The 13,474-nt window shown below is 35.9% G+C and overlaps 1 protein-coding gene across 1 annotated transcript in view; it reads left to right on the top strand.

Annotated features, from left to right (window-relative positions):
- KCTD8 (potassium channel tetramerization domain containing 8) overlaps positions 1-3,141 on the top strand; it is a 295,119-nt gene extending 291,978 nt beyond the window's left edge. Inside the window, exon 2 of the mRNA XM_072620636.1 lies at positions 1,794-3,141. Coding sequence (XP_072476737.1) covers positions 1,794-2,254 — 461 coding nt within the window. The 3' untranslated portion in view covers positions 2,255-3,141. The remainder of the gene's footprint in view (positions 1-1,793) is intronic.
- The last annotated feature ends 10,333 nt before the right edge of the window (positions 3,142-13,474 follow it).

Genomic DNA, 13,474 nt, shown 5'->3' with positions numbered 1-13,474 from the left:
TTTTCTTGAGTTGTGATATTCTTATAGGAGAAGGAAATTAGATTAGAAGCCTGAGGAATATCCAAAGGGTTTCTCTCCTCTATTTACATCTTTCTCTAGTTCGTTCATCCTCCCTTTACAAGTCAATGTGGATGACTAGCCATGTCTCATCACTTAAGCTTAACCACCATCAAATGGAGGTTAAGTGATTTGCTTAAGACATCAGTATCTTCATCTTTAAATGAAGGGGTTAAAATACATGAAATCTAAGGTCCCTTCCAGGTCTTAAACTAACTATAGTTAGTTTAAGTTAGGATAGTTAGGATATAAACTATCTCAGGAATACCAGAATAAAGGATATCCTTGACGTTAACCATGTTAATAAGAGGATAAACATTCTAAGAAAACCTCAGAGAAGGATCTTAACAAACCCTACATTAAATAAGTAGCAGATTTACCTGGCTACTATACTTATTATTTAAACATTATTCTCCTCTGCTCAGATTCCATATTAGTTTGCACATGTAGTATGACATTCCTTTCACAATTTAAAATAGAGTGGGTATTTTTCTCTATTTCATATTACTTAAAGAATCTAGAATTCCATTCTTGTAGAGAGCCCCTCCACCAACCCAGATTACAACTCTGATATTATCTCATATTTTATCTTCAAGACTGAGAAATACATCTTATTGCCCATCTTGACTTGCAGGTTTCTACAAACATAGCTAGCCTAGCGCGCAAGAAACAGTGAAATGCAATGCAGCAAAAAGTTATTGAGTTTCTATTCCTACAGAATTTATTTTTTACTGAGATGTGGTGTGTGTGTGTGTGTGCATACACAGACAATCACACATACACACATATATATTTGTATATATGTGTATGCACTATAAATGCTTGCTCTTATATCAATTTATTTAAGATCTGTTTCAATCACCTTGACATCAGAAAAGCAGAAATGCAAGGGGACTGAAGCTTCTGACTGACTGATTAGGTTTTTGTTCATCAAAATGCTTACTAGAGTTTTGTATAATTTCTGGGGTTTGAGAAATGGATTCTAAATCCTACAGTGAAGCCAAGCGTTATAAAAGATATGTGCCCTACTGGAAATAAACTGTCTGTTTTAAATAATTGTCTCGACAACTTTCTTAAAATCTACCTAATAGGTAATTTAGCTCAAATGGCAAATATCATATTTCAGAGAAGCGGAGTATTTCATCCTATACATCTTCACTGAACAGTTTGCTCCTCCCCCACACCCCCACAAAGGAATGTCTTTTTCACTACTTTCATCATTCTCTCCAAGAAAATAGTCAGGAAACAAGATTAAGTGACTGGATATAAGATTTAAACCCATCTCTTCCCTAGAAGCATATATAATGCTATTGTACTCCTGGGCCTCCAAGAATACTGCCACTTTGTAAAATGACAGCAATAGCCCTAGGCTTATTTCCCTGGCAGCAAAATGTAAACTGGACAGGTATGTACTAACAGTAGTTAGAGAAAACAACAACTTAATTAAGTGCTTTATGAAAGGCAACCAGGACTAGTAAATGATAATAATCGTGTTTCAGTGATCCATGCTAGATAATCACCAAATAACCCATTAAACATGCCTAAAGGCCTTTCTGGTACAGAAAAACTGTCAACATTCTGCATGTTTCATTAACTTCCAGGAGGTTTGAATTGCGTAGATTTATTTCCCCAACAGCAAAGATTTACCCTAGATTAAAGATAAGTCTAGGGAACCTGTAGCTTCTGTTCAGTCTAACCATCCCACTATTTGTTTTCTCTCCTATTTCTCCTTTTAGGACCACCCCAGAAAACAGTGTCACCCAAGCAAGAACACGAAGATAGGAAGCAAGGTAAAGGCACAGACAAAGGAAGTGAAAGTGGGACTTCCTGTAATGAGCTCTCTACTTCCAGTTGTGACAGCCACTCAGAAGCTAGCACCCCACAAGACAACCCAGCTAATGCTCAGCAGGCAGCAGCCCATCAACCAAATACTTTGACATTGGATCGTCCCTCAAAAAAGGCACCTGTGCAGTGGATGCCAGCACCAGACAAACGAAGGAACAGTGAACTCTTTCAGACGCTAATTAGCAAGTCTCGTGAAACAAACCTTTCTAAAAAGAAAGTGTGTGAGAAGTTGAGTGTGGAAGAAGAGATGAAAAAATGCATTCAGGATTTTAAAAAAATCCACATTCCAGATTATTTTCCAGAACGCAAACGGCAGTGGCAATCTGAACTGTTACAGAAGTATGGATTATAGTAATTGTTTGCTTCACAAAATATTTCAAGTAATATCCAATGCTGATTCAATTACCAATACCTGACTGATGTCCTCCTTATGGTCTATTCTGCAGTGGTGTGGTCCTTGCTGCTCTTCTTTCCATAAACAGTAGATGGTAGACAGTACCTGGCTTTGTTTTGTTTTTCTAAAAAATGAAAAAAAAATCCACAAATGAAACAAACACCAATGCAAAATGAAAAATGATATGTCTGATCTAAAGCAGTTTGTAAACGTGAAGTGGAAATGTGCATGATCAAGAATCTTGGAATCTTGATTTTTTCAAGTTCTAGTCAACTGGACATCTTGTCATTTTGTAGTCCATCAAACATCAGTCATCATATCATCCCATATTATGTCACCAATATACATGACTTAATATGGATGAAGCAACATGAAGTATAAAATATTAGAAGATGGTTATAGAACCCAGTTCCCAAATGTCTCATTGTTAATGCAATAAAGCAAATCTCTCTTTTGCATGAGCACAATGTTAAAATTAAGTCACACACAAAAAAGGAAAGATCGGTAGGTTGCTTGGATGAATATTTGTTTCAGATCAAACTGATACACTTAAGATGTGCTGGGGATTGAATTTATTTTGTTCCAGATCTGTGGTTTTCCTGTGTGTATGATGTTCTCTATGTAAAGATGGTGTAAATATGCCTTATACTGTTTTATTATGGCACCAACATTCATCTATTAGTGCTCGTCGGGATTATTTCTGTGAAATGCAAATGTTGCAGCAGGTTGTGAAAATTGGTCCGATGGTACTCTGAAAGTTCCTGTTTATCATGTTAGTCAACAAAATTGGACAAATGGAAACAAAAGATCTTGATGTGTTTATTAAAAAGGAACATGTGATAGAATGATTTGATGTCCATGGCCTCATCTTTATAATTAGCCAGTTGCTAAGTTATTTCTAAATCACTTCTCAAACTCTAAAGCAATATGGACAAACAGAGCCAGAACTTTCCACATCTGCAGCAAGATTCATGATGCAGAACCCAGGCAAGCAGAATGAAATGCACCCTCGTATCAACTTTCTATGACAGTTTCAGTTGATTATGTTGAGAGGCAGCAACCCTGGGGTATCCGCCTTAATGGGCTACATTGACAGGAGACAGAATTCAACTGGGGATTGCAATCAGGGGCAATGGCAAGGACCATTTGGGAGATGACTATTTTAACTAATTATACTTGCCAACTAAGCTTACTCTGCTAAACAAATATAAGTGCTATGAACACCCCCCTAAATGTAATGCCTTAGGGCAGACCTGTACAACCTGGGACCCAGGGGCTGTAGGTTGTGCAGGCCTGGCTTAGGGTAAAGCCCAAGTTGCTGTAAATAATATATTTTGTAGACACATTCTATTAGAGGTTAACCAGAAGTCAAAATGGAGATTCAGGTATAGACAAAGAGCATCTATCTTTGATTTAACTAGATCATAGCTCATAATTACAACAAAACAAAAGCTCATTGGAAAATACACTAAAATTTTAATTCGTCTGGCAAAAATATCACAAGTGGTTGTAGAAAGCTTTGGGAATGTCTCTCTTATACATATGAGGCAGCTAGGTGGCTCAGTGGATAGAGTGCTAGGTCTGGAGTCAGGAAGACCTGAGTTCAAATCCAGTCTCAGACTCACTAGCTGTAAGACCTGGACAATTCACTTAACCTTCATTTGCCTTAATCCACTGGGGCAAGAAACAGCAAACCACTCCAGTACCTTTGCTATGAACATCCCACATGGGGTCATGAAGAATTATTCACAACAACTCTTATAAATCAATCATCTAGAATTCAATTGACAACCAAAAGGTCAGGATGAATAGGCTGTTCTTTAAAGTCACACATAAAATATGGCCTCGATTTATCAGTGGTGATTCAAAAATTAAAATATTCTTTCATTCATATTGTTACTAAAAATCTTGAAAGAAGCAGGTTAGAGAATATGTATGGAAGAGAAAGGACTTTTTTTTTCAAGAAATATATTAATATCCTGTGTGGGTAGTAGATATAACTTTGAGAGACAATTGTGATAAGTCACTTTTTCAGAATAAAACAATGAAATAGAAAAATAGAGAGGTAAATTATATAGCTCACTCAAATGCAGAGAGAAAAAAATCCATATCATTTTCAGTGTCTGTTTTATAATGTCATGCCATTAAAATCATATAATTTTTTCTATATGGGAGGTATCTAATCCAATCTAAGACAACTAGAGCTCAGGAGGAATAATTTGTCCAAGAAATTGACAGATCTGGGGATTAAAGTCAGGTCTTTTGATTCCCATTCCAGTCCCATTTTGATTCCCATTCCAGTGTCTAAAAATGGTATTGTTTCTCCTCTGATATGCCTTTACATTTGATTTCACAAACCTACTATAGCAGGAAGAGAAAAGAGGTTGTGTTTTTGTTTCCCACCTAAGAATTAGAAATTGTGAAATCTTGGAGAAGTTACTGAAAATCCAAACCTTGAGTTGCCTTATCATTACTCATCAATATGAGTACTGATACCTTCACTGTCAGAAAACAGAAGACTAGAATACATGATATTCTGATGGCTTTTCTAGATTTCAGATCTGTAATTTTAGATATGAAACTCTATATAAGGTAGATTATTTAGGCAAACATACCAACTCTCCATGAATGCAAATCCTTCCTCCCCCCTTTTTTAACTTGAAATATCCAAATTATTTAAATTAAAGATTGGGGATATAATTTTCCTAATTTTTCTTCTTCATTTCAAGCATCTTGATAAAACAAAATTCATATATTCTGACCCACTTTAAGAAAAATATAAATGCCCTCTTACAGTAGTAACATTACTTAAATTTTCTGTGTGTATGTGTTTGTATGTGTATGTGTGTATGTATGTAAAAATATCGATTCATAGATTTGGGCTAAGAGACCTTAGAAATTGTGGTTTACAGATGAGGAAACTGAAACTGAAAAAGGATTAAGTGACTTGACCAAGGTCAAAAAGCGGGAAGGAAAACAGGAATTTAGTAAGTACCTATCATGTGTCTGACATTATTCTAAGTCCTTTATAAGTGTAATCATTTCATTTGGCCACAGAGAGTAAATCAGAGCTGTGATTTGAACCTAGACCCTAATTCCAAATTCAAAACTATTTCTAATACACTAATTAAGAAGGTTACAAGGATTTCAAAGAAAACTTTTTCAATTTCATTCAATTAACTATTTTTAATGTGACCTTTATGTAATTCATGCATATATTTATGCCCCCTTTCCTTGCTATCATAAAAAAAGGAGTGAAAACTTAAGAGTAGCATAGAGTGGTTGTTATCAGTTACTAGAGGGTTGATTTCATCAACCTGGTGATCCCTGAGTATGCGAACCTTCACCTTGATAATGGTTAGCATCTCTTCTATAATTTATGGTCTTGTTTGCCTGTAGTCATGGAAAGGTTAAATTACTTACTCATGTAGATATCTAAGTAGCTATTATGATAGTATGCATAAAAAAGCAAGGGGTGGACGGCTAGGTCTCAATTTACTGTCATGTTTTCTTTTGTGTTGCTATTTCTCTCACAGTGTTGAATTGAATTAAATTGGGTTTGTAAATTACACAAATAAAATTTAGAGAAATGTCAGTGGTTTCTATTGGCATTTATTTTCAACTATTAAGAAATACAAGCCCAAGGAGAGACACAGCACTGAGAACTGAGCGTAACCATTCATGATACTAGGAACTTCTAACCTACTAGGGGGTGTAGATGTTGTGCTCTGAAAGACAGAATTCCTCCATCAATGAAATCAATGACCTTTTGGAATACTAAAACACTTAGTAGCCATGAGGCTCTGGGCAAAACAACTGTCTTTTTTTGTGCCTTAGTTTCTTCATCTATAAAATGAAGGAATTGAACTCAATCACTTCAGAGTTCTTCATAGCCCTAAATCTATGATCCTATGAAACCATATGATCCTATGAGATATTAAGGCTAAGACTGGTCAAAATGACATAGTGTTAAAGAAATTGTGTGTGAAAGGGCTAGATAATTCAGATGGAAACTTTTTCAGGACTCACCAACTCTTAGTTATATTAACTTCTTAAATGATTCACAGGGTCCTTGAAATGTTTTACATAATTCATGTTTTTCAGTTCTTGGTAATAACTGCTCTCTGGCTCTTCTTGAGATGTGACTATTTTCAAACTTGAAATTCCAGATTACTTCAGATAGTAGGAGTACAATAAATAAAACAAATTTCTGATGCAATCTGATCAATTTTCAATATCATGGAAGTAGATGATGTCATAATGTCAACTATCTCCTATCATCTCACTCATTTAGCTTCTTTGCATTTAGAAAATGAAAGCCAAAAACATTGCAATCAGACACAAAGTCAGATTCTCAGTGTTCATGGAATAGTTCTTTCAGGTTCAAAAATGGAAGATGATACAAAGGAAATATAAGACACAAGTTTCTGAAAACCAAAAAAAATTAAAGTTTGGCTTAAAAGACTTGTTTTTCATAGTGAAAAAATTAGGAAATAGTAAAGTAGTGTATATAATCAAGTGAAAAATAAAACAGCTTATCTATTGTATTTAGTAAAATGAGATTTCAGAATTAGATTTCTGAGGTCTACCAGCCCACTCCATAAGTGTAATTATCTCTATGGCATTCCTGACAAGTGGTCCTCTAGCCAGCATTTGAAAACATCTAGTGATGGGAACTCATTTTCTCTAAGTATAGCTCATCTCATTTGCACAATGTGGGGTCCAAATGTGTCCAATCTAAAATAAAAGAAACTGAGGAAGATATCTGAGCCAATAGTATTTTATTAAAGGGTCCATGGCCCCATCTAATAAAGTGGACCTAAGATTTTCCTCACCCTCTGAGATGCCCCTTGTCCCCAGGGCTTTGCTTTTATAGTACCTGATATCCAAATACATAGAAAAGGTAAAGTAAAATACAGTCTCATTAGTTAATAATCCTTGCTCTTGACCCTCTAGGAGGGACAGAAATGATGCATTACCATTGGTGGTCACAGGATGAGCAAGGTAAGGGTTATGTCTGCTGACTAAGTGCACATAAGATGGTTCCTTCCCTGTATTGGGCAAGAGAGAGTGGTCCACAGGTACAAAAATGAATTGGGGGATTTTCCATATCACATCAAGACATCCCACCTACCCTGGTTTTGGTCACTGTGATTAAGCAAAAGAAGGTGGAGGTCTTCTCACCCACACTGACCTTTGTCATGCAGTCAGCATTTTGTGGGTAGGCAAGTGAACTTAACAACATATTCATGAACAGTGAATTTAGAGTTTAAAGGTTTGGGGTTTATTATAAGAAATAATCTTATAATTATCTAATATCTATCTTCTCTAATTATCCCTAAATACATGTAAAATATGTATTAATATATGTAATTCTTATATTAATATTAGTTGACTAGAAAGACTAAATGTATATTAATAGATAAGCATATCACTATGATCATTACCCCTATGGAATCTCACTAAATTGAATAATACTGATTGGAGTAAAATAGAGACTTAATTAAAACCATCTATCTCAACAGTATAGCAGAATTTTTTTCCTTTCCATCAATTCAAAATCTGCCTGTATACCACTTCCACCCACTGCTCTTAGCTCTGCCTTCTGGGGCTGTGTAAAATAAGTCTAATTCTTCTTCCTGCTGATGGCACTTCAGAGACTTGAAGGTGGTTACTAAGTCCCTTAAGTCTTTTCTCATCTAGGCTATATATCCTTAGGTGCTTCAAGCTATTGTTTCCAGCCCCTCACCATCTGAATCACTCTGCTCTAGCTGCTTCCCCTGCTTGTCAGTGTTTGTCCTTAAATATGTTGCCTGAGACTGGAAACAAAACTATGGATGGGCAATGAAGGTACTTTCATATGACTGGCTAAATACCAATGTCATTATACTCAGCACTACATAATTTAGTACTTAACATGTCCCTCATGATGTTGGGCACAGAAAGAGTCAAATATTTGATTGACTGAATGATGATTTCAGCTTAGGAAGCAATGTGTTTTAAACTATCAAAACAATTTTGTAGGACAATGATTTTGCTTTTAAAAAAAATTGCTTATTGCATCTTCCTGAGGGGATTTTGGGCCCAATTTCTTTAAAGTTATTTTCCGTTCCTAGGCTATAAGGTTAGTGTGTATGTGTGTGTGTGTGTGTGTGTGTGTGTGTGTGTGTGTGTATTCTCTAGAGAGAGTATTTTCCATTTAATTGAAGTAAAAATACCAGTGTACATAAGGTAGAATATTGATTTTATAAAAAATACCTCTTAAAAACATTGAATTTAAAAGACTTCAATAAGCATCACTTTAACCATCGGCTTAATTTAACTAATTGCTACTATTTTGTTAAAATGTTAAAATTTTAGAAAATAATAAGGGGAGCACTTTGCTGGAGGTATTGTGCACATGCTGCCTTTTAAATTATGATTTAGCTCTATGTAAATAAGAAATCCTTAGAGAAATGAAGTATGAATAAAAAAGAAACTTAAATGGGTAGCCAGGAAATTTGAATTCTAGCCCTAGCCTTGTCGCAAATTGTCCAAGTGAACTTGGGTGACGTTTGGATCTCGGTTTCCTCATCTTTAAGAGGGTAGGAATGTTGGTATTATAAAATGGACTGAATGACACCTCCTCCAAATCTAAAAAAATAAAACAGAAACAAAACTATCCTGTCTTAGATTATTTGTTACATTAGAATACATACTCCTTATGAGAAGGGATTCTTTCTTTCTTTACACACTTACTAGCTTTGTGACCCTGGGAAACCATTTAACATCTCTCAGTCTGGTTTCTTACGTGTAAAAAACAAGGATAATCACACATTCTTCTTTATAAGATTGTTATGAAGATCAAAAGAAATAAGAGAATAGTTTTCAAACTTACAAGTGCTGTCTACATGCTCACTAATATTATTGACTTGGTTGTTATTATAGAACTAGTACCTAGCATTTGGCTGGTTTTCAATAAATGCTTTTTGATCGACTGAGTGAATCAAAGGCACCATAGTATCTTTTGTTCAATAAACTGATTAACCAAAGTAAAGAGCCACAGAAAAAAAACTAGAGAAAGGTTCTTCAAGTTTAGCATATGCTCATTTCAACTATCATGGTTTAAAAGAGATATTTATAAGAAAGTGGGAGTGCAATGGACAATAAGGCAGTCTCTTTCTCTCTGTCTCTCTCTCTGTCTCTTTCTGTCCCTCCCTCCCTTCCTCCCTCCTTCTCTCTCTCTCTCTCTCTCTCTCTCTCTCTCTCTCTCTCTCTCTCTCTCTCTCTCTCTCTCACTCTCATCTGTTTACTGATCTATTTATTTATGTTAGTGAGGTGGTCTAGACCAGGCTTCATTGGCATGAGCTGCATGCTGATATGAAACTATCTTCACTGATTGGCAACTCATCTATAGTTTATGAGCTTAATGAATTCTCTGGGGCACTGTCTGGTTCAGTTACTTGCCCATGATCATACAGCTACTTTGTACAAGAAACACAATTTAAGCCTTAGTCTATCCGGTTTCATGGCAAGTCTCCTCACTATTATGCTACAGTACCTCTCTAATTATTGACTTCTTCAAGAAATTCACTGTTTCCCTAGAGTAATATTCTTTTACTTTATTGACCTAAAAGAATTAAGAAATTTCCCAAGCTTTGGTATTTGATGGCCTCACTGAATGTGGATCCATCCCCTTCAATACACACAACAGAATGTCATTAGCTTCTTTCCTCCACGAAATTCAAAGCCTATATATTATGATCCTTGCTGTTGCAATGATCACTTTAAATAGTGTGTTGCTCTCACAGCTAATTCATTACTACAAATGACTTTCTTCCTCAAGACTGTATGTTCTTAGGAGAACATCTAACCCATCCATGCTTTCCAGAGAGTAAGACATTTTTATGTGGGGATGCACAGTGACTATTGAGTTTGAGGACATGAATTTCAACTGAACAATTCTGAACAGCAGAAAAGAAATGGTGACAAAGCCCCAGATACAGAATAATGTTAAAGAATGAATCACGCTAAAGAGAGGCCAGTAAGATAGGAGTGAAATCATTTTCTTCATCGTACTTTATCCCCCTTGGTAAATTATGCTAATATCTATCTGAACACACCAGAGTATCAAAATATCATAGAGCCTGATCTGGAAAGGACATCAGAGGCCAGTTAAGAAAAGTGAAACCCAGGGCAGCTAAGTGACTTCCCCAGGGTCACAAGAGTAGTAAGTGTTAGAGGCATTATTCGAACTTAGGGTTTTGACTTCAAGTTCATTGCTCTTTCCACTACAGCATACTGTCTCCTGTTGACGAACCACAACGAGTTATAAAGAGATAAGCAAACATCATAAGTCTGATATATATGTATTTTCCACTAAAGGGGACTCTTTATTTTCTTTGAATATTTTTTTTTCCTTGCAGGTTGTTTGAGAATTGATGAGAATTTTGGAATCATTGATCTGAATAGGCATCTACTAAGGTTATCTGCTTCCACTCCTTGCTTCTAAACAAGGGAATGTTTAAATCATACAAGGTCTTTGATTCTCTGAGATAGTTGATAGCATCTCCAGACCAAAGTTTCCTAGTTTACCATGACAACTTATTTCACTAATTACATTTCAGATTTTTTTCCACGTCTCTACCTAAACCTGGTTTTGCTGAAATAGAAACCTTTTATTAATCTGATGTCTGCTGAGATAGATCAGTAAGGATCATCTACATAAAAATGTTCAAAATTACATCAGATGAAAACATTGTGAAATAGTGGATAAAGAGCTGCCCTTGAATCCTAGAAGACCTGATAAGTCCTGCCTTTCATATTCTGGCTGTGTGACTGATCAAATGTCTGAGAGGCAACTGTTAGCAGTATGGGTTGAATGCTGGACTTGAAGTCAGAACAATCAGTTCAAATGCAGCCTCAGATATATACAAGCAATGTAATTCTGGGCAAGTGACTTAACCTCTGACTCAGTTTCCTCAATTGCAAAATGAGGATAGGGGTGATAACATTTGACAGAATTGTTGTAAAAATCGAAAATTCAAACTCCTTAGCACAGCGCCTGCCATATAGTAGGAGTTATAGAATTGTTTATTCTCTTTTCTTCCCCATTTAAAGTTTTCAGTGCTTTAGGAAACTCCCTTAAGACCACAAGTTGCAGAAGGTAACAACCAGCAATGCTGAGTTTCCTTACCTAGGATTTCCCTGTGACAATGAAATTACGGATCTAGTCCCCATCTATATAATATCATCCTTTAGCACTATCTTCTTCAAGTTCCCTTAATATCTTTGACCTATTCTCATTGTGCTTATTTTATATAAATCTCTAAAAATTATAGAGTTTCTCTCCTCTGGATCTCCCCCTAAATCTCCAAATGTTTTGTAAAATTAAATTACAGATTTGCAGAATCTCAAACTTGGGATACTAGAGACCATGAAGTCTACCTTCATTCTGAACAATCAGCCCTTTTACAATATGCCTGCCCAGTGGTCATACCTTGATTACCTCCACCGACGTGGGAATCACTGAGGCACCCTGTTCCATTTTTGGATATTTCTAATTGTTAGGACATTTTCCCTCATATTAAGCTTACGTTTACACTTTTATAACTTCTACAGTTTCCATCAGTTCTATCCTCTGAGACCAAGCAGAACAAATCTGATTCCTTCATTATGTGATAGTCCTTGAAATATTTGAAGAAATCTATCCTTTAGAATGTAAGCATCTGTATGGCACAGATTGTTTTGGTTCTAGCTTTATATTGCCAGTAAAGTGCTTAACACACAGTATATATTTAATGAATTCTCATTGATTGATTGATCACATACATCACTAAGTCTTCTCTCCAGGCTCAATGTGTCTAATCCCATCATACAATAGTTTTGGTATTAAGAGCGCTTCACAATCCTGGTGGCCTTCCTCTGTACACTCTCTGGATTATTTCTTTAAAAATGTCAGTTGCAGAAGTAAATACAATGCCCTAGATGTGTTCTGACCAAGGTCAAGGAAGCAAACTATCACTTTCCTCGCCCTGCACTGTGGGACTCTTTTAATGTGACCTATAATTCTCAGATAGCTTTTATTATTATTTTTTTAACTGCTGACAGTAACATTGACATATTGATCTTGTATTGCATGACTGATCTCTCCATATTTCTCGAATGAACTGCTATCTAACTATTCCTTTTTTTGCTTATGAAGTTGATATTCTGAAACATGTTGGATTCATTCCTATCAAATTCAGTGTCAGTATGATATGGTGAATAGAGAACTCACCTCAGTCAGAGGGATATGGGATCAATTACTGCCTAGATCCTGACTCTATAATCTTGGGCAAATGACATCACTTAATCACTCATTGCCCTACCTACCCTCCCCCCAGTGATTCTCTAACACTAATAATAATTTTAAAAAATATTAGCTAGCATTTGTATAGTGCTTTCAAGTTTGCAAAGTGCTTTACAAATATATCTCATTTGATACTCACAATAGCCCTGAGACTTAGATGTTTTTAATCTCCATTTTATTGATGAGGAAACTGAGGCAGATGGGGTTAACTTAATTGTGTCTGAGGTTGGATTGAACTAAGGCCTTTCTTCATTTTCAGTGCTCTATCCATGGTACTAGTAGCTTCCAATGTGTTACAGAATAGTTGGTGACCCACACTGGAGAGAGTTTCCTCACTTGTATCTACTACCCTTTGGTTATAGCCACTCAATCAGCTCTGAATCCATTGAATTGTACCTGCATTTTTCTCTGCAGTCTGTAAGAACTGTAAGAGATACTTTATCAAATTCCTTGCTAAAATGTTGGTAATCTATATCTATTCCATTCCTGTGATCTACCAGTCTAACAATCCTGATTCCCCTATACACCTTACTACCCCCATCATGCCTCCCCATCCCTCCAAAAAAGGGGGATGTGGTTAGTCTGCCGTGATATGTTCTTAATGAAACCATCTTGGGTTTTTGTGATCAGAATTTCCTTTTTCTATATGTTTGCTAATCATCCCTTTAATTATACGCTGAAGAATTTGTTAGAGGAGTTTACATTAAGCTTACTAACCCACAGCCTGAAAGTAATTCTATTCCTTTCTACTTTCTAAAAATAGGGCATTTATGCTTCTTAGGGTCTACATAACTTTCCCTGTATCCAAAGATCTTTCAAGATTACTGACAAAGGCTCAACAATCACAC

The sequence above is a fragment of the Notamacropus eugenii genome, chromosome 6 (assembly GCF_028372415.1).
Source record: "Notamacropus eugenii isolate mMacEug1 chromosome 6, mMacEug1.pri_v2, whole genome shotgun sequence".
Classification (NCBI taxonomy): Eukaryota; Metazoa; Chordata; class Mammalia; order Diprotodontia; family Macropodidae; genus Notamacropus; species Notamacropus eugenii.
Note: the sequence above shows the minus strand (reverse complement) of the source record. Positions and strands in the feature narration are given on the sequence as shown.